Raw genomic sequence first — 21,409 nt, 5'->3', positions numbered from 1 at the left:
GATTCTTAAGTTTTACACTCTACAGCAGTTTTAAAGGCTTTTTGGAAATTCCTATCAAATAGTGTGCTCCTGCAATATAAACTTCCAAGACAAATTCCAGCTCAAACCTATTTCCCAGCTAAACTTCTTCTAAAAACCACTATAGTATAAAGTATTATCCAAAATGGCATGAAAAACTTCTTGAATCTTTAGGAAAGTTGAACAGTCTCTGAGTTTCTTTGGCATTTCTTTTGGTGTTGTGAAACCTATAGTAAGTTTGTACCTCTATTCATCAGCCACGAAGCTTTAGTTGCTTAAATTCAACATCTTAAATATATAATTTCAAATAATCCATGGTACACTAGATAACTTCTCACAACTCCAGAATGGAACTGATTTCCAATACTTTTTCTACCAGCACCATGGGAGTGGCCTGGCCTGGGGTGTCTGAAGTTTTGAACACCTGCCTTTAAGAACTTGAACCTCATCTGAGTTATGGTCCATTCTAATCAGTCAGTCTCAGATGAGCTGCTGTGAAAGCTTTCAGACCCTCAGGTTCTCCCCAAAGAACTAAGTAAATTTCTCATTCATTGAATTAACATAAAAATCTTCATCAAAAATACTTTTAAAAGTTGACTGAGCTGCTGAGTAGGAGCACATAGCACTTGTTCAAAGAGAAAGGGAAGTAGGTATGAGGAAGAACCCCGTCTCCTTCCTGATCGTCCATTTTTAATTAAAAATGTTGCTCCTCTCTTACTTGAAACTCACCTGAAACACAGAGTGGAAGGAAAGGTAATGAGACGATATTAGCATCCTTCTGAAAATGGAAATGTTTCAAAAAGGGTTTGGTGGTTTTTTCCACAGTTAAACTAATGTGCTTGAAAAGATTTTTTTTTCTATCAGACTTAAAATCAGCAAAATTCCTTTGGGAACTGCTGCTTTTTTATCTTTGTAAAAGTAGAATTGCAGCACTTGACATACAGATAGAATTCATTATCATAAGTGCAGACACAATACAGTAATAGATCTATATACAGATGATCACTAAGAGATAAATGTTTCTTTGCATGTGTGCGATAATCCATGAACAAATGTATTTATGACTCGTATGTATGCACTTCATATTTAGAGACATCTCTGTGGATTAGAAGAGAATGGACTAGATTCAGGAGCTTACACGAATACATACATATGCAATACTTACACAAATTACATCAAAAGAAGAAAATGAAAATAAATTCAGAAATTTTATCTTTACCTAGCATTTAATATTTTCCATTTTTCTCTGAAAAATTTCCAAGCAAGATCTCTTCCATGTGGATTTCGAGCCACGTGGATTATCACATCAATTGCATCCTGATCCAGGACAACTTCTGAGTTGAGAGACAAATTCAAAAGCCTAGTGGGAGAAACAAGGAAAAAAAATCCTATTTAGTTTCACCAACACATTTTCTAACAGCAGCACATCTGAAAACTTTTAGAGAAAAAAAAACAACACTGCCAAACGGTTTAAGTCTCCAAGTGAGTTCAGTGGCTTATTTCTGTGATTCCAAAGACCAGACACATTTATGAATCAGAAAAATCTTGATGCAAAAGGATTTCTGCTAAAGTGGAGTGGAACTTTACATGTGCATTTTTATGAAATCAGTAAGATCAGACTGGTCAATACATATCAATGAAGGATTTGCTAACAAAAAAGTAACAGCAATTAGTATAGGATTTCAAACATTTCCAATGAACATAGGACAATTTGGAAGTGACAAAAACATAACACATGCCAGTTTTCATATGTGTTAATGCAAAAACATAAGACAGTTTAAAGAGACAGTAAGCCTGTGCTTGAAAAGCAAAGTTCTTTCATTTAGACCAAAGCTCGAGTGATAATCCATAAATGTTGAAGTGATTATTTGTAATAGTCAGACACAGACATATAATATTTTTGTACCTGTTAAGCAAGTTTCTGTCATCACTGCAAGTTAAGGCTTCTAATAATATTTTCTTCTCAGACACTGCTGTGGTAGAATGAAATTTCATCCAAATGAACTCCCATACATCTTCATCCATCAGTGAAACTCCTGTACAGTAGACAATGTCTCTCACATTGAGTGGGATTCTACAAGGAAATCAGCAATAGCATTGTAGTAAATAAGCAGCCTTCTGATACTGGAAACAAGAGGAACATCACTACATTTACAAGACTCCAAAAATGAAATGTAACAGTAATTTATTTTTTTTTAAATTACATTTGCATCTCTTTACTGCCATCTAAATCTTCCAGGTCATCCTAATGGATGTTCTAATGGGTAACAGATGCTTGCCATTCTTTTCCTAACTCTGTCACATTGTCAGGAGACTATAAATTATGGTATCAACACATAATGTAACACATAACCTGCCGGACAGGAAACATAAGCTCTCCAAATTAGCACGGGATCTTATCACTCTTTTGCTGGGCTCTAAGCCAAAGCTCCTTTTCTTCTCCTTAGTACTGAGGTATTAGACTGGGATCTGATCGGCTAGAAACTCCCCCTTGCTTGTGTTGTAAAGTGCTCCATCTTCATACAGTAACATACAAGTAAGGAAGGATGTACTGAGACAATGCAACTTAAAAATGGTGTTTTCAGGAACAAAGAAAAAGAAAGCTATATTAAGTTCTCCAGCATATCAATTCTAGTACAAAACTAGCTATACCATCAGATGGTAGTGAACTGTGATTACTGCTCAAGTAATATAAAGTCAGACTACAGTTAAATGAAAGCTTCCTGATGCTAAATTTAGACCTAGTACAGAATATGCATATGTACGATTTTCTTCTAAAAAGATCTCAGTTGGGCTTTCTGTTTCCTATACAAGCATAGAAGCTGAAACATTTGTCAGCTAAAGGATGTCACTGCAGAAAAAGCTAGATATTTCTCAGAGGAATACATTTCTGATTCACAGGAAAGAATGTCCTCTTCCTGTTGGTACAAATCATACCAAAACACAGTTCTTTAGTTACTAATAGCTGGGCCAAAGCACCTCTGGAACTTCATATGCAAGATTTAATTAGAGAATCTGGAGTACGTACAGCTGCTGTCAGTGTCTGGGCAGTGGGACAAATAATGAAATTACCTCTATAAAATTTGATATCAAATCTTACACAAAGGTTACATCAAGACTTTAATTATAAGACTTACACCAAAGTCTTAAACTATAGGCTGGGCTACCTGAGTCAAGAAACAAAGATGTTCCTTTAATCTCATGGTCTGTGATGAGTGCTTTTGTACAAAAACTTCAGCTGATCTCATATGCCATGTCCCAGTCCCTGGAAAATGAATCCAGTGTGCTTTTTTATAATTTCAAAGTTTTAGTTCCTCTTCAGTACTTTAGAAGGAAGTAGGCAAGGTAGGAAACCATATATTGATAACTGTGAAGGGTTAAAAGCTGTTGTTGCCTCTATGAGGTTAGCTGGTCCCAACAGCTATGATGATTTCTTGAGAAAAACAATAAAGCTTCACTGATGTTCTCTCGCAAGTGTTGTCATCAGCTCAGTGGATGTATCTGCAGGTTTAGATGCAGTCACATGAATTCTGCTTCTGCTGAGATGACATGGCTCAAGATAGCACTGCTTCTTGGAGCATTTTTTAGCAACGCCTCATGCTAACAGAGTCACAAAGAGCTGTCTTGACTAGCGCTGAGATATTTTGCATTTGATGCAGACAAACCCAGACATTTGTTCAGAAGTACACTCTCCAAAGCAAAACTGAAAGGGTAGGCAAGAGGAATGCAATCCATTTTAAAGCTGCTAGGAATATGAAAGTTTTAACTATGCACTGCACACACCAGCAATACTGCCATCTAAAGCAAAATCAGAGGTGCAATGTGTCACCTCTGTCATCAACTGCTACCGTGCAGCCAGTGTTGACTGGTGCTACAATGCAGATCCTGGCACAGTTCAAGACCTTCTTATTTCTTCTCTCACCACCAAATCGCTGTGTGAGAATATGCAGACCCTGAGCTGTGCCAGGCAACCAGCATTGCTATGGTTATGACCACATAGCTCAAGAAATCCTTACATGTCACAAACACATAGATGGGACCTCCAAAAATAGCAGGTTCCACAGCTCCTCCCTCTTCATGCTTCCTTCCATCTTCTTAGATTTTTATCTTCCATCTTCTGATGTCCTAACAAGCTTGGCTTGTATTGAAAAAAGTTAGCAACTTTCCTCAGATCTATCTTGCCTTATGTATGGTCTATGCAGCTCCTTCTGTAGTCCCTATAGAACTGCTATGCCAAGACCGAGGAAGCCATAAAATTCTTAAAGCTGATCAGATACATTAGAAGAAAGCATATTTAAACATACATGGGCAGTGAAGAAGAGAAATTATCGCTTTCACCAGCTTTTCCATACTACTGAGTTTTGAGTGTCAAAAATTGAGTTATCATTAGTAAAATGTGAGGTTGCTTGACATTTGCAGAATTATCCATGTGAGCGAGGTGATGAATTTCCATTTCACCGTAATGGAATTCGTACTTCTTACTTGAAAGTCTATCATTAAGCCCTTGTTGCGGTATTTCAAACATTAACATATACCAACAGTTTATTTTTTCCCCATTTAACCTTTCTTTCAAAAAGTGTACGCAAACAAAAATGCATATAATTGAGACTATTACAGAAACTTAAGACTACATATTTAAATACAAGAAATCAACACATACTAAACTTAATGGAGCAGATATTTAGATGCTGTCTTTATATTGGCTTACATCCATTCAGAATGAGGCTTAAAGTTTTCTAAATAACTAAATTTCTAAAGAACTGCAATTCTCTCAAAACTTCAGGTCAGCAATCACCATAACATAAATATGCAGCCATACATAAGTAAACTGCATAAAACATGAAAGTGATATTAATTATCATTGCACCTTGATTTTCTGATACATTAAGTTACTTGTCCTTAAAGCACTACTTCCTTACCAGTTTATGTCTTTTTTTTTTTTGCTTTTAATTTGGGATTTAATACCCTGACAGCAGCCATAAGAACACAGGCTAAATGAAAAGGAGTAAGGAATGATATCCTGATCACAGGACCAAACAACCCAACCTGTTGCCCCAAATCTGTCCCAAATATCAAATCATATGCTATCTGAATATTTATCATATATGATATGATATCTAAAGAACAACTGAACCCAGTCAAGCCTTATTTGAATGAAGGAAGGACTTTCTATCTTGACACACAAACACTAAATCATTTTTCATCATAAACATAGTTCTTGCTGAGCTTTGCTGGCAGAAATATTATCTTTGGTTTACTGCAAGAGATGCAACTCAGCCAACAGATACTCTAAGGAACAATAAGGCACCTGGAAACAGTAATTCTTTTTTTTTAAGTTGATTGCCCATTAATTCAGGCAGGAAGGACTGTGTGCTGGAAGGACTATCACTCTGTTTGGGTAGTACAGTCAGCAGCAGAGGAACCTAGTAGATGCCTAACCCCAGAAAGGCCAGCATTCCTCCTCACTCATGAGGCTTACATTTTTGAAATTTACCGTAAAACCAGTTCAATAGGCTTTACGTTCGAAATGCCAATATTAGCGATTTTAGCAGCAGTGCAGTCAGTAAACGTGGGATCATTTGCGTGCCTTGAGAAGGAAGGAGGACTTAAGACAAGTGATGGCACTGATCTCATGCCCCCAGTCTACATGTCACCATGTTTCTTGCTAATAATACTTTATTGCCACCACATTCGTAATAGCATACTTGCAGTGCTGCAGCACATCTACTCAGTATCATCCAACCAATTCCTCCAGGGAAGGATTTAGGCCTCTATCTGTAAGGTAAGTCACTAGGACAAAATAAAAAAATCAACTCCTACAAACCAAGACATCAAAACAAATACTGATTTTAAAAGGTTTAGCTTCAGAAACTACAAAACTTACAGCTACGAAAAGCTACAAATTACTCCTGTGAGAGGCTTATAATCAGGACTGTAGACGGGGGGTCCCTTTTGTGGAAACGAAAATTATTTATAAAAATGTGAATATCTTCAAAGTAATTTCTCTTTATTGTCTCAACAGAGAGCCCTCTAATTGAATTTTCTCCATTTGTGGGGATTTTTCTTCCTTTTTTCTCTAGTCATTATGGGCCTGTATTTCATCGTTATCAAAACGTGTTAAATCTCCCCAGTCTATGGATTTTTTAATTTTATACTTTCATGGAAAATATTGTTCCAAAATTGCTGTTCCAAGGCACTAGATCAGCACGTGGAATGTTTGCCCCCTGTATTAACTGACTCAAGTGGATAAAAATACCACTTTCAGTGTTTCAGTACTGCTTAGGTAGTAACAGTGCAGAATGTATCCCCTTGCTATATTAAATCTTATCTGGCCCTTCAATGCTGCTCTCATTTTTAAAGAGCTAATATGATTGATTGATACTTCAGAAGAATAAAGATAAAGATTAACTGTTGAAAGCATCACTTTAAATGGTTTTTATTTGAATACAGATACAATTTATTTAACTTTATTTTTCTTGCTTAAGAGATATGATGGTGAGAATGAAATATGTAGCTAGCAGAGCTCATGTTTAAAAATTAAACACTTTGAGAAAAAAGTTAAAAATTAAAGAGAAAAAAATTAATTAAAATCGTGCTGTGCCTTTGCAAGGATTTTTTTTTCAAGAGTGAATAATAAAGCTCTACAATGAGCTAAGAATAATCTTCTAAGTTATAATTAATTGGTACATACTTGCTTCTATTTAAAGTATGCTCTAACAATTGGAGATACACTTATAAAATTGGACCATAATTATTTATCTTCTGGGCAAATTGTGTTCTAATTTTTTAAAATGTAATTGCACACAGTTTAGACAGTTCTTTGATTAAGTGACAAATTTCAGTACCATTTAGGATACTATTTGACAAAGAAAATTAATCAGAAATTCTTTATTTTTGCAACTGTTTAACATTTACCTTAAGTTTATTTTTCCTGATGACTATATTTATAGTCTTGTTTAACAGGTTACAAGGCTTAGATAAGAAATAACAATGAAGTATTGGTACTTTGTTGGCAGATCTGTAATACAGATTCTGTTACAAGGAACAGTACCACACAAAGTTTATTTTCTAAGACGCCAGTCCCAAAGCTTATACTCTCATTCTGTATTACAAACTCCAGAAGCCATGCTGCTGGCACCACTGTGCACACAGAGGAGGTGAGCATCCTGTGCCATAGCATGAGCTCAGTCTGAAGAGAAAGGGCAGAACTTCCCCTTGGAAACTGAGGCATATGGAGCTTTGCTGGGCTTTACATTCAGGTGCCTGTCATGCATTGAATTCAGGAGATATTAACTGAGGATGTGGCTACTCAGGGCATCTGTGGCAAAGCTACACACAGTGCCAGGTATCCTTGGTCCCAGTCCTGTGCTTCCAAGCTTCAAGTATTGCCTGGGTCTGGCAGGCAGAAAATCTATCATCCACCAAGTGATGGTTACTGCTGTTTCCCCTTTCCCTTGCTACAGCAGATACTCCACAACTGAACATGCGACTAGCATGCTCAAGCTCTTCAGCACTGATTTTAACGAGTGAGTGGTGAGTTAAGCACTTCTTTGTGAGACTGATCTCTGAGTAGATCAGCTTTTGCAACAAAAAATATGGACCTTTCTATTCAATTGTTTTGTGGAGTTCTGGATAGGTCATTCCTGAAGAGAAAATTGGAGACAAATCTATCTAACTTCTGAAGACTGCAAATTAATAACTGCTAATCTATAATTGTTACACATAGTATCATTTTATTGTGATCACATACGGAATTCAGAAGGAAAAAATTCTACCTGAACCAGCTGCCCCATAAAGCCTAGTTTTGTCCTCCACAACACAAAATCCCCTCTCTTTTCAGACATACTCCCCAGATGGTCTTTTAGAGCACTAACTCCTTGATTAACTTGTGCACTCAAAAGTGTTTTCTTCCTCCTTAAACAGTTTTATTGACTTCAGTGCAAGATTCTACTCAAATGTTGTAACAACCTATTAATTAGTTAAATCACTTCAGCAGCATTGGCTGACATTAGCTGGCAAAGCTCCAATAACATTTCAAACGCATGAATAGCTATGACTGATTTTTTTCAGTAATTAAAACTTCTAGAGGTTGAAAACACAGAAGAAGGAATCCATTTTATTGTTTTACATTTATCAGACTTTCATGTGTGAAAAAAAAATAAAACTACTCTTGTTTTTTCATGTTTGCTGCTAATTATTTCCAGAAATAGCTGGTGGGCATCAAACTGAAAAAATCTAGTGCCTCCTCCAAGCAACTAACAAAAATAATTAACCCGTTGGCTACATTCCCACAAATACTTATGTAGGTGGTTAAACTTAAGTATATTTATAAGTTGTTGCAAGACTATAGCACTAGTGTGCCCTTGTGAAAGAAGGCAACAAAATTATATATCTCAAATCATTAGAAAGAAAAATAAAGGAGGATGAAAAGGAAAGGAAAAAAAAGAGGCTTTGTTTGGAAAAACACTTGATTTTCTATCACCTAAGCCAGACCTCATTGAAATTATCTCAATTAATGACTGGTAATTTGTTATTTACCACTGTCTTAGATCTATGGATAGTTTCATTTATAGACATGTACACTCCAGCAGTGCAATTTGTTTTTCTGATGGCATTTCCATTGAGTAGTTAAAGGTCCATCCAAGTAAACACACTGCCAGTTTAGGCAGGTGGATGGAAATGAATCCATTGTCCCTTGCAGAGTAAATACAAATGCTGCACAAACAAGTATAAGATTTAGTACTTTCAAATCAGGATTGTTGGTTATCACTGGTCATCTTACATCATTACTTGCACCCACTTTAAGATGGATAAAGAATTAACAAGTGTTCCTAACAGTCATAGTAATGTGACAAAAGTCTTTGAAATGGCAAAGAGGCCTGTTCCAGTGTCTCACCACCCTCACAGTAAAGAATTTCTTCCTAATATCGAGTCTAAATTTACCCTCTTCCAGTTTAAAACCATTCCTCCTTGTTCTATCACTACCTGCCCTTGTAAAAAGGTCCTGTAGGACCCCGTCAGGAACTGGAAGGCCGCAATAAGGTCCCCCAGAGCCTTCTCTTCTCCAGGATGATCAGCCCCAACTCTATCAGTCAGTCCTTGTAGGTGAGGTGCTTCTGCCCTCTGATCAGCTTCATGGTATTAAGGTCCCTTCCAACCCAAACCATTCTATGATTCTTTAATTCTCAGTCACTGGAAAAGCCTGTATCCACATTATTATACTTAGAAAGATTAAATGAGATAACTGAATACTAGGATGCAATCATTCAAGATCTTGACTTCATTTTTTAGTAACCAAAAGTTCACCTGTAGTGCAAAATAACACAAAGATGTGTTGTGACTTGAAACCCAGAGACCAAACAGGAAAATGCATGACATATTCTGTTTTCGGAGATCTCTGGCCCCACCTCAGCACCTGAACAACCTCAGAACAACCTGGATGACTAAAGACCAGAACAGATTCAAAAGATCTGGATTTGCATTCAGGATCTTCTGGCAGTCTCTACTTCTTCTCCTTCATGTAGGCAAATGAATGCAAACTTTATTAACCCATAGGATGGATGCTGACTTCAGCCTAATTCAGTGGAGCAGTCTGCACATCACTGCAAACATCATCTATTCATCAGAGCACTGCCTTCATTAAAAAAAAAAAAAGAAAAAGAAAAAAGGAGAACACCCATGCATTCCCATCCTTTGTTTTAGAAAGTGTACACTGAAAGTGCACTCAGAAATGAAAAAAAAAAAAAAAAAATAAAATAATAAAAAGTTAAAAGCTTAGTATTGAACATTAGCTCTACTTATCAAATAGTATAGTCAGCTTAGCTCTGTTGATCAGAGATTAGCAGATTGCTATCAACCATAACGTTGGCATAACAGGTACAAGGACAAGAGACACAAATTTGCAGACATCAGGATAAAACATTCCCTTTACACAAGTTCGATGTGGTAGAATATTGGATCTTCCCTTTTTTTAGTGAATTGATGATATCTGCAAGGCAGAATTCCAAGTAAACAAAACTGCTCAGAGTGCTTGTGACAGAAGAATAATAGTAAAAATAGTAAAAACTACAATAAACCTAAAATCACCCCAGAGGGATATGAAGCCCAGATCAATCAATTGCACTTAGTGTAAGTTTTCTAGGGCTACTGAGGCAATTAATTAAGCTACTTTGTTTCCATTTAAAAGACAGCAACCAATAAATAGCAATGGTTACATCTCTAAAGAATTAAGAAATAAGAGCAAACTAAAGTGTCTATGACTAGCTAGGGGCCTTCCAACGGGTCCAGTAACACCTCAGAGAAACATTGCCATGTAATCATGTCTGATGCAATACCATCTCCCACTGCTCACTGCTGCATATTAGTAAAAGAACAGCCTCACCACAGCTCTACTAACAGAACCAGAATACAAGCAGTCCTTCTGCTGAAAGCAAAATCAGCTGTCTCAGTTCAAAGCAGCTCTCTCCCATATTGACATGTTCATGCTATCCTGTCTAACTTTGCCTCAAGCGACCAAACATCCACAGTCCACTTTGCCAGCAGAAATGTGTACGTGGCAATCTGCAGCTGATGGATGGTAGCAGCAGCTGATGAAAATCATGTCTGCACCCACAGAGACGTTTGCAAAAAACATGCTTGTGTCTATGGATAAGTTATGCTTTGAGCCATCATAGTGTGAATGCACATGTTCTCCATTGTTATGGTATCTCCTGTCAGGAGTTTGCAGATTGCAGCTCTCCACACATTCTTTCCTGAACCTCAGAAATAAATGTTTACTCAGTCTATCCAAGGAAGAAAGTCTGAAAATGCTAATCCTCTTAGAAACATGTTCTTCTTTCAGAATAGACAAGCAGCGAAGGTTAAAGGGGTTAACAAGGCTGATTCGCAAGCTCAGGCAGGCATTGTATGGTAATTTTGTTAATTTTTTAGGTTGAACCACAATGCTGTTATATCTAAGGAGTGTGAATAATTTATTTCTTCACACATGAAAGAGCTTCATTGGGATGAGCTCAGTTAAATGAAGGTAGAAGCAAACATCTTAATTTTCAGCCAACTGTAGCTTCTCTTCCACTGTATTCTTCTCTTGACTGGATCCTGGTAACCTTACATTCTCAGACTTTGAGGGAAATTTCAATGTGCTTGTATGTTTTCTGCTAGGTTTGTATTCTTTTGAACATCAACATCAAAGTTTCAAGGGTTTACACTGCTGCAATACAGGAGTGGCATATATCCAAAATTAACAGAGCAAAAATGTTTGCCATCATATCAAGTCAGAAGTTGATGTAGACATTCAAGCAAAATGTGCTGGAGCCATCAGCCAATTTAAAAAAAGCAAAATGGTTTAAATTCAGTGTTCAAACAGACAATAAGCCATACCTTGCGTTCTCATCTCAGATTTTCAATGGAAAGAAATAATCACATCTTTTTTAACAATTGCAAGGATTAAAATATTGTATCAGTTCCTAGACCAGCACAAACAGAATTTTCCTTATAGCCTCCTCTATATGTGATGTTAAGTGTTTGGTTTGCTAGCTTGTAGAGCCAAACTTCTCTCTAGAGTTATGTTCCTTGTTTTAGCGTCACGTTTTCCCCTTAGAAAGTGGCAGTGAGGAACAACATCTAAAGTTCTTTGCATACTAAGCTATCCTGGTATTTCAGATGCTCAAGCCTTCCTCCCACAGATGAATGGTCTCATCTTCAGGCTGGAAAGCCATATTATTTCTTTTGCTAATGAAGTAAATCCCAGTGGCTGAGATTCAAGTAGAGGAGGAAAGTGCATTGTAGTGGCTTAATCCTGTCCCAAACACCTCACAGATAAATAATATGGGTGGTCTTCTGGATGTGGCAGATGTGGGGCTGAAGCTCTACCACAATCACAGAACTACCATTTGAAAGGGGGTTGAGGAGCAGCTCTTCTGTCAGCTCTGTTTGAAAAGAAAAGGAGCAGACCTTTTCCTGCTTTACTGACACTATTGGAAGGCAACTTTTGAAAGGACCCCTAATTCTATGATTGCCATTTACATATTCATTTGATAATAGGTATCTTCCTATCTATAATGCTGGACTCTAAGAGGGCCCACTTGCCCTTCTCAGTCTCATGTTAAGAGGCTCTTCACTCAACATAGTGGCTGCCTCCAACTTCATTTAGAGAGGTTCCCAATTTGCCTTGTAGGAAGTGTAACTCCAAGTCTCTGATTCTGCCCTGTGAGCCAGCAAATCTAAAAATGAAGCACTGCAACACCTAAGTTGCTTTAGAAATTCAAGCCTTCACACCTCTCAGCTGCCTTCCACTTTCATGCATGGAGGCTAATCTTGCAGATCACATGTACGGGTTTTTTACTAGTTCCATAAGCAAATCTGCAGTTGGAAATCTAATGGCTTTTTTCAAATAGTGCTGGAAACACAAAAAGGACCTCTGCTTTGTGCTGTGAATGACCATTATTTTACTTGGTGAACAGCGGCAAATTATTTGCACAGTAAAGAACATGTAATTACAAAGTACAAACAGTAACTGATTATTATGATTATTTCAGTACCCTGCAGTGAAGAGTAGATGGTAATTAATTTCTGGACCTACCAGACTAAATATTATTACTGGAAACCACAGCGACTGTAGGCATATCTGGTAAAACAGAGTTAGATGTTACTGTATTTGTTTATTACCCAACACTTTATCCATAATTAAATGCTACAAGTAAAACTGAAAAAAATATTTCAAAGGAACTTCTAAAAAGCCATAGATTAAAAATGCGGCTAAAAAGTTATGAATTTTAGCATTACTACAGTATTTCTACTAATTGCATATTCTCTGTTACACTTACTCGAACTTTGACTGCAGTAATTGTCAGGGAACCAAAAAACTCCTTTATATGATTTACTGCCTGCATTTATGCGGTATTTAATACCACATATTAATTTAGTACTACCCTAATTTTGCATTGATTAGAATCTCAGGACATAAGCTTAATTCTGTAGTCTCATTTTGGGGTCTACTGCTTTAGAAGAATTTGTGTTCTTTCCAACATGTACTGGTGGTGAATTTGTGTATGAAACAACCCATCTTCCAGAATCTATCTGGAGATAGATGCACAACATGAGTTTCCTCTTCTTTGTGAGGAAACAAGCTCTGAGGGATTCCTAAAGATTCTGAGGTGGCTGTTTGCAGCAAATTCACAGATAGCTGTACAAGGCATCAAACTGAGCAAAACACTTGACTGATGAGAAAGAATACAAAATAGCGCCTGTTGGATGTGCTCTCTGCATGTATCTTGTACTTACCTGCTTGCCCTTTGCACTTGAGCTAGCTATTGTCTCTGAAGTGCTAAAACAGGCAGAGGCATGACTCAAACACCATGTTAACTGAATTGTTATAGTATAATCATCATTTTCTTAGTGGAAAAGCAGGGAAAACAGCATCTCCTTTATTTTCAGGTTTCAGTCTGAGTTGGTTTAAACTGAGCAAAGGAACCTCTGATATGGGGTACCTTTGCAGGAATCCAGACAGTCCTGAGAAAACACTGACAGACAAATGTTACTGTGAAACACAAGCTGATTTTATGTCTACCACGCTGCTATTACTAGTAGCCTTTGCAATGTCGTTACAATGTAAGTAGACATGAGTCTGCTCATATTTTAGTTACATTCCGTATGTGAGCCTGCTCTGAGAATAGCAACTGGTAAATTCTGGGTTGGGGAACAGAACAATTCCTGTAACCTTAAGAAATAAATAAAAACAAGTATCTTCCTTCTTTGCAAGTTGTACCCCTATTTCTCAGCTGTCAATCTATATTCTGCAATTACATTATTTGTTGCAGCTATTTTTCAGAACTGTGCAGTTCCTTTGGAGAAATGCACTGCTTTAACTTAGTAGCTATTCTCTTCCTCTGCCCTGCTGTGATGCTTTTATCACAATACTCATCATATGCTGGCAGCCACAATCTTGTGCTCCCAAGAACGGCCCCATAGAAAGGCTAAGATGAATCTTTAGATGGCTCTTTAAATTTATTCCTTTCCTCTCTTGCTATTGTTAGTAAAGCAATAAGCTGCTTTTTTTTTTTTTTCCCCTGATGACTCCTTCTTCAATCCTGTTGGAAGGGATGAAGACACAGGGTAGGAGAAAGCTTTGCAGGGTGACAGCTTTTTAACACTGAATAATCTACTACTGTGCATGCTAATAGTGGTGCTAGTTTTGATTAACTAATTTTGCAAATGAATATCTAAGTAAATTACTTTTGCAGATTGTTTCCAATGATTCTTTCTCTTTAATCTCCTCTTTGAATAGTTTCATACTCATTGTTGCTGCTAATGATAAGAATTCATATAAAACCCTGGGGTATATATTTCATAGTAAATATATCTGGTACCAACTTACACAAGAAAACTCTCCCCCTCACACACATCTTATTTAAAGGTATATAGCCATAGTTTCAAGATAATCTTTTTCAGAAGTTTCAAAGTCACATAGGAATGCAATGTCCATTCATGCTCAGTTCATGGCTGGTTTTAAAAGACACTCAGATACTTATGTAACTGGGTATGCCTGTAAAGTATTTTCAAAGATTACAAAGACAGACAGACATATTTTAATTGCAAAGACCTTATTGGCCCAAGATGTCTCTGAAAAACCCTACATGCCTATATGTCTGTGGAGATCTGATCCTTTTGCAAAGCTAATACAAGATTGGGACTACAAATGTAAGACTTCCACTCTTCTCTTTTTCTTTGTAACTTGAAAGTAAAATATTTTCCTTTAAAGCAAAATATCATGTGATGTGTATACTTATGCAAACACTTCTACATCCACATTCCGTATAATCAGAAAATCTATCATTCTCAAGAAGTCATGGTCTTAATCTGTACTCTCTACTTATCTCATTGTCCATAGATCACTACATATGTAAATGTTTGTATTTTCAGTAATGTAATATTTCTTAGATGCTTGTCTTTAAAAGATAAACTTCATACACCATCTACAGCCTGTATTCCTTAGCCTCAGTGGAATAACCCTGTGTCTGGACAGCCTTACATGTTTGCTGTCAAACAGTGCTGCAAACACTCAATATGTCGATTATCATATTGTCCCGTCTCTGAAACCTTACATGAGCTTTTCCATGTATTCCTGAAATACAATAATTTCCAAGTCTTCACCCTTACTTCATAACATTTCCCTCAAATACACTGTTTTGTCTCATTTCTTATTTCTCAGTCCTTCTGCCTCTAATCTCTCTCGCTTCTTTAATCATTTAGCACCTCCTGCTCTCTTGCCCCAACACAGGCTCCATGTCTGTCTGCCAATGGGGTGTTCACTCATCTATCTTCCTTTAAACCTCTTCTTAAAACCCACCTTCTCTCCTTCTAGCATGTTATTATCTGACAGCAATTTATCAGGAGTGGGCAGAGGTTACATGGGTGTCCCCTCCACCCACTCATACACGTGAAGTCAAAAAATTCATTCTGAAGCCTCATAGACATTTTTAAGTAACAGCCAGTGACCTCTGCTTGCTCCCATACCACCGCACAGGAGAGGGCACTGCAGATGGGGGCAGGATGGAGAGGAAAAGCATGTCAGCTGTATTGCATCTGAGTAGGAAAAATGGGAAATACACATTTCAGTTCCACTTACCGGTTCCTATTGCTAGAAATCCAGTCTGAGATTAACGTTGCAGCCTGCTGGTGACAGTGTTTGTTACCAAAGCTGCAGGCCAACATGATGACTTCCCGACGCAACTCTCTGTCCAAATTTAAGAAATCAATAAGGCTGCATTAATGAATGTGTTTGAATGTTTACAAAAAGTTATTTCTTATAACAGTGGCAACAACTGATAGTTCGGCAACATATCAAAGATAATCCAGCTATACAAATCTCAATGTCTACAGCTGCTGCAACAACTAAAGAAAGGTCATGGACCAAAAGTAGCCCCCACTTACACTTATGCACTCTTCCTGACCTCTGTAGTTGCATGAGTCCAAGTTCTTAAACATGCAGTGCAGTCAAATTTTAAATTAAGGCTTAAGAAAGCATGTTCTACAAACTCAGGAAAGAGGAATTCATTTCATAGCAGCTCTTCCTCTAACCCAGAATGGAAACACAGAAAGAAGTCAAAGGAAGGAAAGTATGACACGCTGAAGATCACACCAAATTTTAGGGGAGTGCCTTATTGCTACTATATCCTATATACAAACAATAAAAAACTAAAAGAAATCAGTACTCATGTTGGTAGGATGCTTGAACAAGCGATTTGTTTAAATTATTCATTGGCCATCCAAGCTTGAGATACATCGATGCAACTTGTCTTAAAATATACTCCTGAGAGGGAAGAGAAAAATATATTCAGTGTTAACATTTTCTTAAAATTGAAATACTATTGACTACTGAGGTTTTCTCTCTTTTTAACCCTCAAATAATGTCCTACTTCCCAAAAATTTTGATTTTATTTAGCAAAGCAACATGTCCACATACAATCCTCCTTCACTGCTACACTGAGAATTAATTTGTAGAAAGCTATTTGATTAGATGTCTAATATAAGACAATCTATTGTTATACACCACATCAATTTACGAAGTTTCTTACATGTTATTTTCATCTCAGAATACATGGTTGAAAAGTTGCAAGAGTGTCAACAGCTTAATTTCTGCTCTATGACCAATCTCGACTACAGTGTGCATTTTCACTTTTAAAAGAATATTCTTTTAATATCCATAGTCAAGGCAAAAACATTACCTAAGTACAGTCAATTGACTTCATAATAATAAACAATGTGAAAGCAAATGAGCTTTGTACGTTTAATGACACTATGTTTTAAATTTAGGTCCTTGGTATACTTAAAGAACAAAACAAGCCCAAGACATATTTTACTTTACTTACACTTTTTACACAGGAAACATATTTACATATTCTGGCCAGTTGTGAAGAAAACCACTGACATTATATTCAGTATAATCTTTTGCCAGTGGAACTTACCAATTTGAAAAAGAGAACTAAGATATAAAGAACTGCATAGGAGAGCATCTATTTTATTATTGCAGATGCACAGGCATGTACATATGATGTCAACACAAAAGAAGATTCATAGCGCAGCTTTCTCTAGCAGATACGTTATTCTGTGACTAAAAAAGACTTTCTATTTCCTCTGCTATCACCTCTGCTTTCAAAGCTCTCATCAATAGTGATAAAACACAACATAGCCGTGAATTTTACTGGTTTTATTTATTAAAATTGTGTTTTCTTTACACAGTCATATTTAAAAGTGAAATAGCAATGGCAGCCTCATAAGAATTTTTCTGTGAAGTTAACAACAGACTAAACATGCAAGTTATTTCCACATCATTTTATATTATGGCTCTGGTTTGCATGTAGGTCCACACTGTAGAATCTCTGTGTCCTCTTAGTAATCTGTAGTATGTGTTCTAAAAAAATAATTTTCCATGTCAGCAGGTAGCTGTGTGTGTGTGTGTATGTGGATCTCTGTATGTACTTCTACATGTATATATACATGTAGCCACCTGTAGCTTCCTGCTTTCTGGACACACACAAGCAAATATATGTTTAAGAAAAAAGTACCTTTAAGCATTTCAGAATTTAGAGAGTTCCTTCATTTGAAGGCTTTACAAAATTACAGAAAATTATTGTACATTGGCCATTGAAAATATGTAGACTATATAAAATTAATAGTGAATTTAAAAAAAACCAAGAATTCATAATTGTCACTGGCTGCCATCAAATCCTGTGTACTTCATCAAATATGCTTCAGCGTAGCTAGGATTATTTTTTTTCTTCAGGTAAAATGTTAAAATGTTTGTCGTGTCTATCTTAATTATCTACTGCTAGATGTTGCTCCTGTCCCTTCGGACCCAATTATGAATGGGCTTTTGATTCAATGGTAATCTAATTCTTGTTAATTAAGGTAACTGCATTGAATTCACCATGGCTTTTTTTGGATGAAATAATGACTACAAATCTTTACTTCAGTTGAATGCATCCTGTTCAGTTGTGTCTGCATTTGGTGTCCTTGCAGAGCTTGGGCATCAATCTAAATATCGCCATGGGGCTCCTCAAAAGAGAAAATCTGGAAATAGATTACTTTGGGTCTTTTAAGTGAAATACTTTATTTGTCATAATATTTTATAGGAGGGATAATTACCTTTCCTTTTACTAATCAAATATGCCTCAAACAACTGTTATCACTGTTCAAATGCAAATGAACCAAAGCTTGAGGACTGCTATGTTTAAATAAAGAATAATTAGGAAGAAAGCTAATATCCTTAGGTCATTTACAGTATCTGACTGGGAACAGTTCGATTCTTGGCAGTGAAATGAGAGAGAGGGAGAGGGAGAGAGAGAGAGAGAGAAAGAGAAAGAGAGGGGGAGGGTGGAAGGAAGGAAGGAAGGAAGGAAGGAAGGAAGGAAGGAAGGAAGGAAGGAAGGAAGGAGGAAGGAAGCCATGCTGTAACTCTTACATTGAAGATGTTGTAGTTTTCTGTGCGGTCCAGCAATTTATCTAGAGGATAAAGAGCTCGGCTGGCAGCATGCCAAGGCAGAAAGTCCTTCTCCTCTGAAAGGTATCTGATAATCTCCAAAGGAATATTCTGAGGCAAATAACCAGCTCTGCAAAATTAAAGAAGTTAGTATTAAATTGTTTCTGCAGAAGATATATGATGAGGCAAAAAGGACTTTTTTTTTCCAAATTAAATTAATAGGTTGAAAAACATAATAAACTCATCACGTTATGATGACATAAAAGTTAGCCTTATAAAAAACAGTAACGCATAGTCTCTGCCAACACATGTGAAAGCATACTTACTGGATGAAGGAAGGAATGAAGACACGAAAACAAGCTATACCTACTTTTTATGGATTCCTGGAGCTATAGAAGACAATAACAACCAAGTAACTCACTTTAGGGGAACAAAAACTCAAAACAAAACAATGAAAACCAAACCCCAAACACAAAAGGAAGGTGCTGTTTTGCTGATTTGTAAGATAGAAAGCTGTCTGCATAAAATCAACAGCCCAAGGCATTTTGCTTCAGAGAATATTTCTACTGACCATGGGCAATTGAGAAGAACTAATGAAGAGGAAACATCCTTTAGCTTCAGAGTTCTCCTCTCCACTCTTTTCACTCTCTTTAGAGCTGCTTTGTCTTATTCACCTTAAGCCATTTTGGAATGACTTATGTTTTTAAACTGAAGTCACATTCATGACATAACTTTGGTTAAGGACGTTTCACCACTTTCCACATAAACTATGTTTTTTACAGGTGTTTATAAATCAATCGGCTAGAATTTTGCCTCATTCTTTTACAGTCATGAAGGACCTCTCCCTGCAAGGGAAAATGTTAAGTGAGGTTTCAGGAAGGCTTTTTAAATTAATAACTTTACAAGTAAAGTGTAATACAGGCACAAGCATTTGAAAGCTGCTTTTAAAAACTGAGTACTGGGAACATCGAGCTTTAGGATTTGCACACAATTTCTTTCTCAGAATAGCATTTTTTCTTAACTATCCAGACAGCAGAAACAAAGTGTAACCCTGTGGGTGTGAACTTTCCAGAAACACACAGGTCTATTCTTCTCTTGATGCATGTATTTAAATCCCAAAGGAGTTCTCCACCTGCCTAGAGAGGAGATAATGATTCTGTTTTCATTAAACACTTAAAGTCAGCAAGCGGGATTCCACAAGCTTCAATTTAACAAATTTAACATAGAGTACAGTATGATGTATCTTCATAGACCATTTCTCCTCCTTGTTGGTTACAAACGTTCCTCTTAATTTCCATCACTATCTGAGGAAGAGGTGCATGTATATAGCAAATAAAGAAAATTACACAGATCATTATGGAAATGATCCGATACATACATGTTTTTATAAATGTTGATCTCAGTTGTAATAGTATATAAAAACTGCTTTGTTAAAATATTCGAAATAATTGTTCTTTTTGGTACGGTCCAAAACCATAGCTTCCTTGCAAGGTACAGAGCATCCATGCAAGCCATTATTTTTCACACTCGCTATTGGAAGAATTACACTTTGTTCCTTTCGTGTTCTCAGGCAATTAATTCATGTGACAGCTTTAAAAAGTATCAATCTCATGTCCTTATGATGACCCACTCTCCAGTCTTCTTTATGTCATTTTGTCCACATTTTGTCAGCAAGGCTGTGTTCTCGACTCCAGTTACAGTACATAGTCAAGCAAAAAACCAAGATCATTGTGTCACTCAGAAACCAAGAGTGACATAAATAAGAGTGGTGGCGCTTAGAGTGGGTGGCAGACAGAGTTCAATGTCTCTGAAGACAGGGAAAGTAAGCTAACTATAAATTATTCCCTTTCATAGGTATTTCTTATTTCTGAAGCACCAGAATATCATCAAGATGAGATCTAGGTCTTAATAGTTTGTAAACATGTGTAACCATAATTAATTAAGCCAGAAGTAAGCTGGATTGACTGCAGTTAAAAATCCTGGGGATAATGTTAGCAAAGAGGTAAACTAGCTTGAAGTTGCATATATGCAATTAGTCCCTAACGGGATTTGTGATTATTGTTGCTGATAATTTGATTGACACAAGAATATGTGAAATAAGGAACAAGAGAAATAGCTCTAGGAAACATGCTGCTTAAGGAATAAACAGACGAATGTTTATTATAGCTGCACTAATGGACATTTAGGACCATGCTTCTCAAATTAAATCTCTCTATGCTAGGTGCAAAAGGCAAATCATCACTGCAAAACAAACAGATTATTTCTTTTTAATCTTAACTTCTCCATAACAACACATAAGAAGTGAACTCAGAGAGATCTATCACTTAATCCTGAGCTTTCAGCGTTTCTAATCAGTTTAAGAATTGTGATTCTTAGCTGATGATACTCATCCTGTTGACAACTGAAACTGTTACTCTCATCACTCATTGCTTCTAACTTCCAAAATTATCAGCCCATTCAGTTCTGCCTGTCTTTGCCCCCTCCCTCACTTCTCCTAATGTTTCCCTCAGGGTATATTTCTTCTCACAAAAACAGATGGTGGCAAAGCCTGAGTTTTTCCTGTTTACTCCTGAACTTCCTTCCCTTTCTGGGTATGACCCTTGAAGAGCTTATGCACAGTATCATAAATATCAAAACCTAGCAATCACATAACCAAGGAATAGAATAGCTCATAGAAATTAATGGGAAAATGAGGTTAGCAGACAGGTAACTAACTAACAATAGGGTATTGAATAAGGGAAATGAAGTATAGAGAAATAGAAACTGAAGCGGCCTAAAAACCAGATAAAACCGACTCTGTGACTTGGAGAAGTTCCAGGAGCATGTGCCAAAAGAAGGTTATGGGAGTTCAACATGATGAAGACTACTTACTTCATCCCTGATACCCTGGCCCATGAGGCACTGTGCAGGCGTGAC

At 36.9% G+C, this 21,409-nt stretch overlaps 1 protein-coding gene across 1 annotated transcript in view; it reads right to left on the bottom strand.

Moving 5' to 3' along the window:
- Window positions 1-21,409, bottom strand: part of LOC104545025 (thyrotropin-releasing hormone-degrading ectoenzyme-like) — a gene marked incomplete at its 5' end in the record, with an annotated part of 89,160 nt that overhangs the window by 6,320 nt on the left and 61,431 nt on the right. Inside the window, 5 exons of the mRNA XM_010190053.1 lie at window positions 1,238-1,378; window positions 1,925-2,092; window positions 15,641-15,748; window positions 16,227-16,324; window positions 18,476-18,623. Coding sequence (XP_010188355.1) covers window positions 1,238-1,378; window positions 1,925-2,092; window positions 15,641-15,748; window positions 16,227-16,324; window positions 18,476-18,623 — 663 coding nt within the window. The remainder of the gene's footprint in view (window positions 1-1,237; window positions 1,379-1,924; window positions 2,093-15,640; window positions 15,749-16,226; window positions 16,325-18,475; window positions 18,624-21,409) is intronic.

Source organism: Mesitornis unicolor, unplaced genomic scaffold, assembly GCF_000695765.1.
Source record: "Mesitornis unicolor isolate BGI_N332 unplaced genomic scaffold, ASM69576v1 scaffold16588, whole genome shotgun sequence".
Classification (NCBI taxonomy): domain Eukaryota; kingdom Metazoa; phylum Chordata; class Aves; order Mesitornithiformes; family Mesitornithidae; genus Mesitornis; species Mesitornis unicolor.
This window is presented reverse-complemented; position numbering and strand designations above follow the sequence as displayed.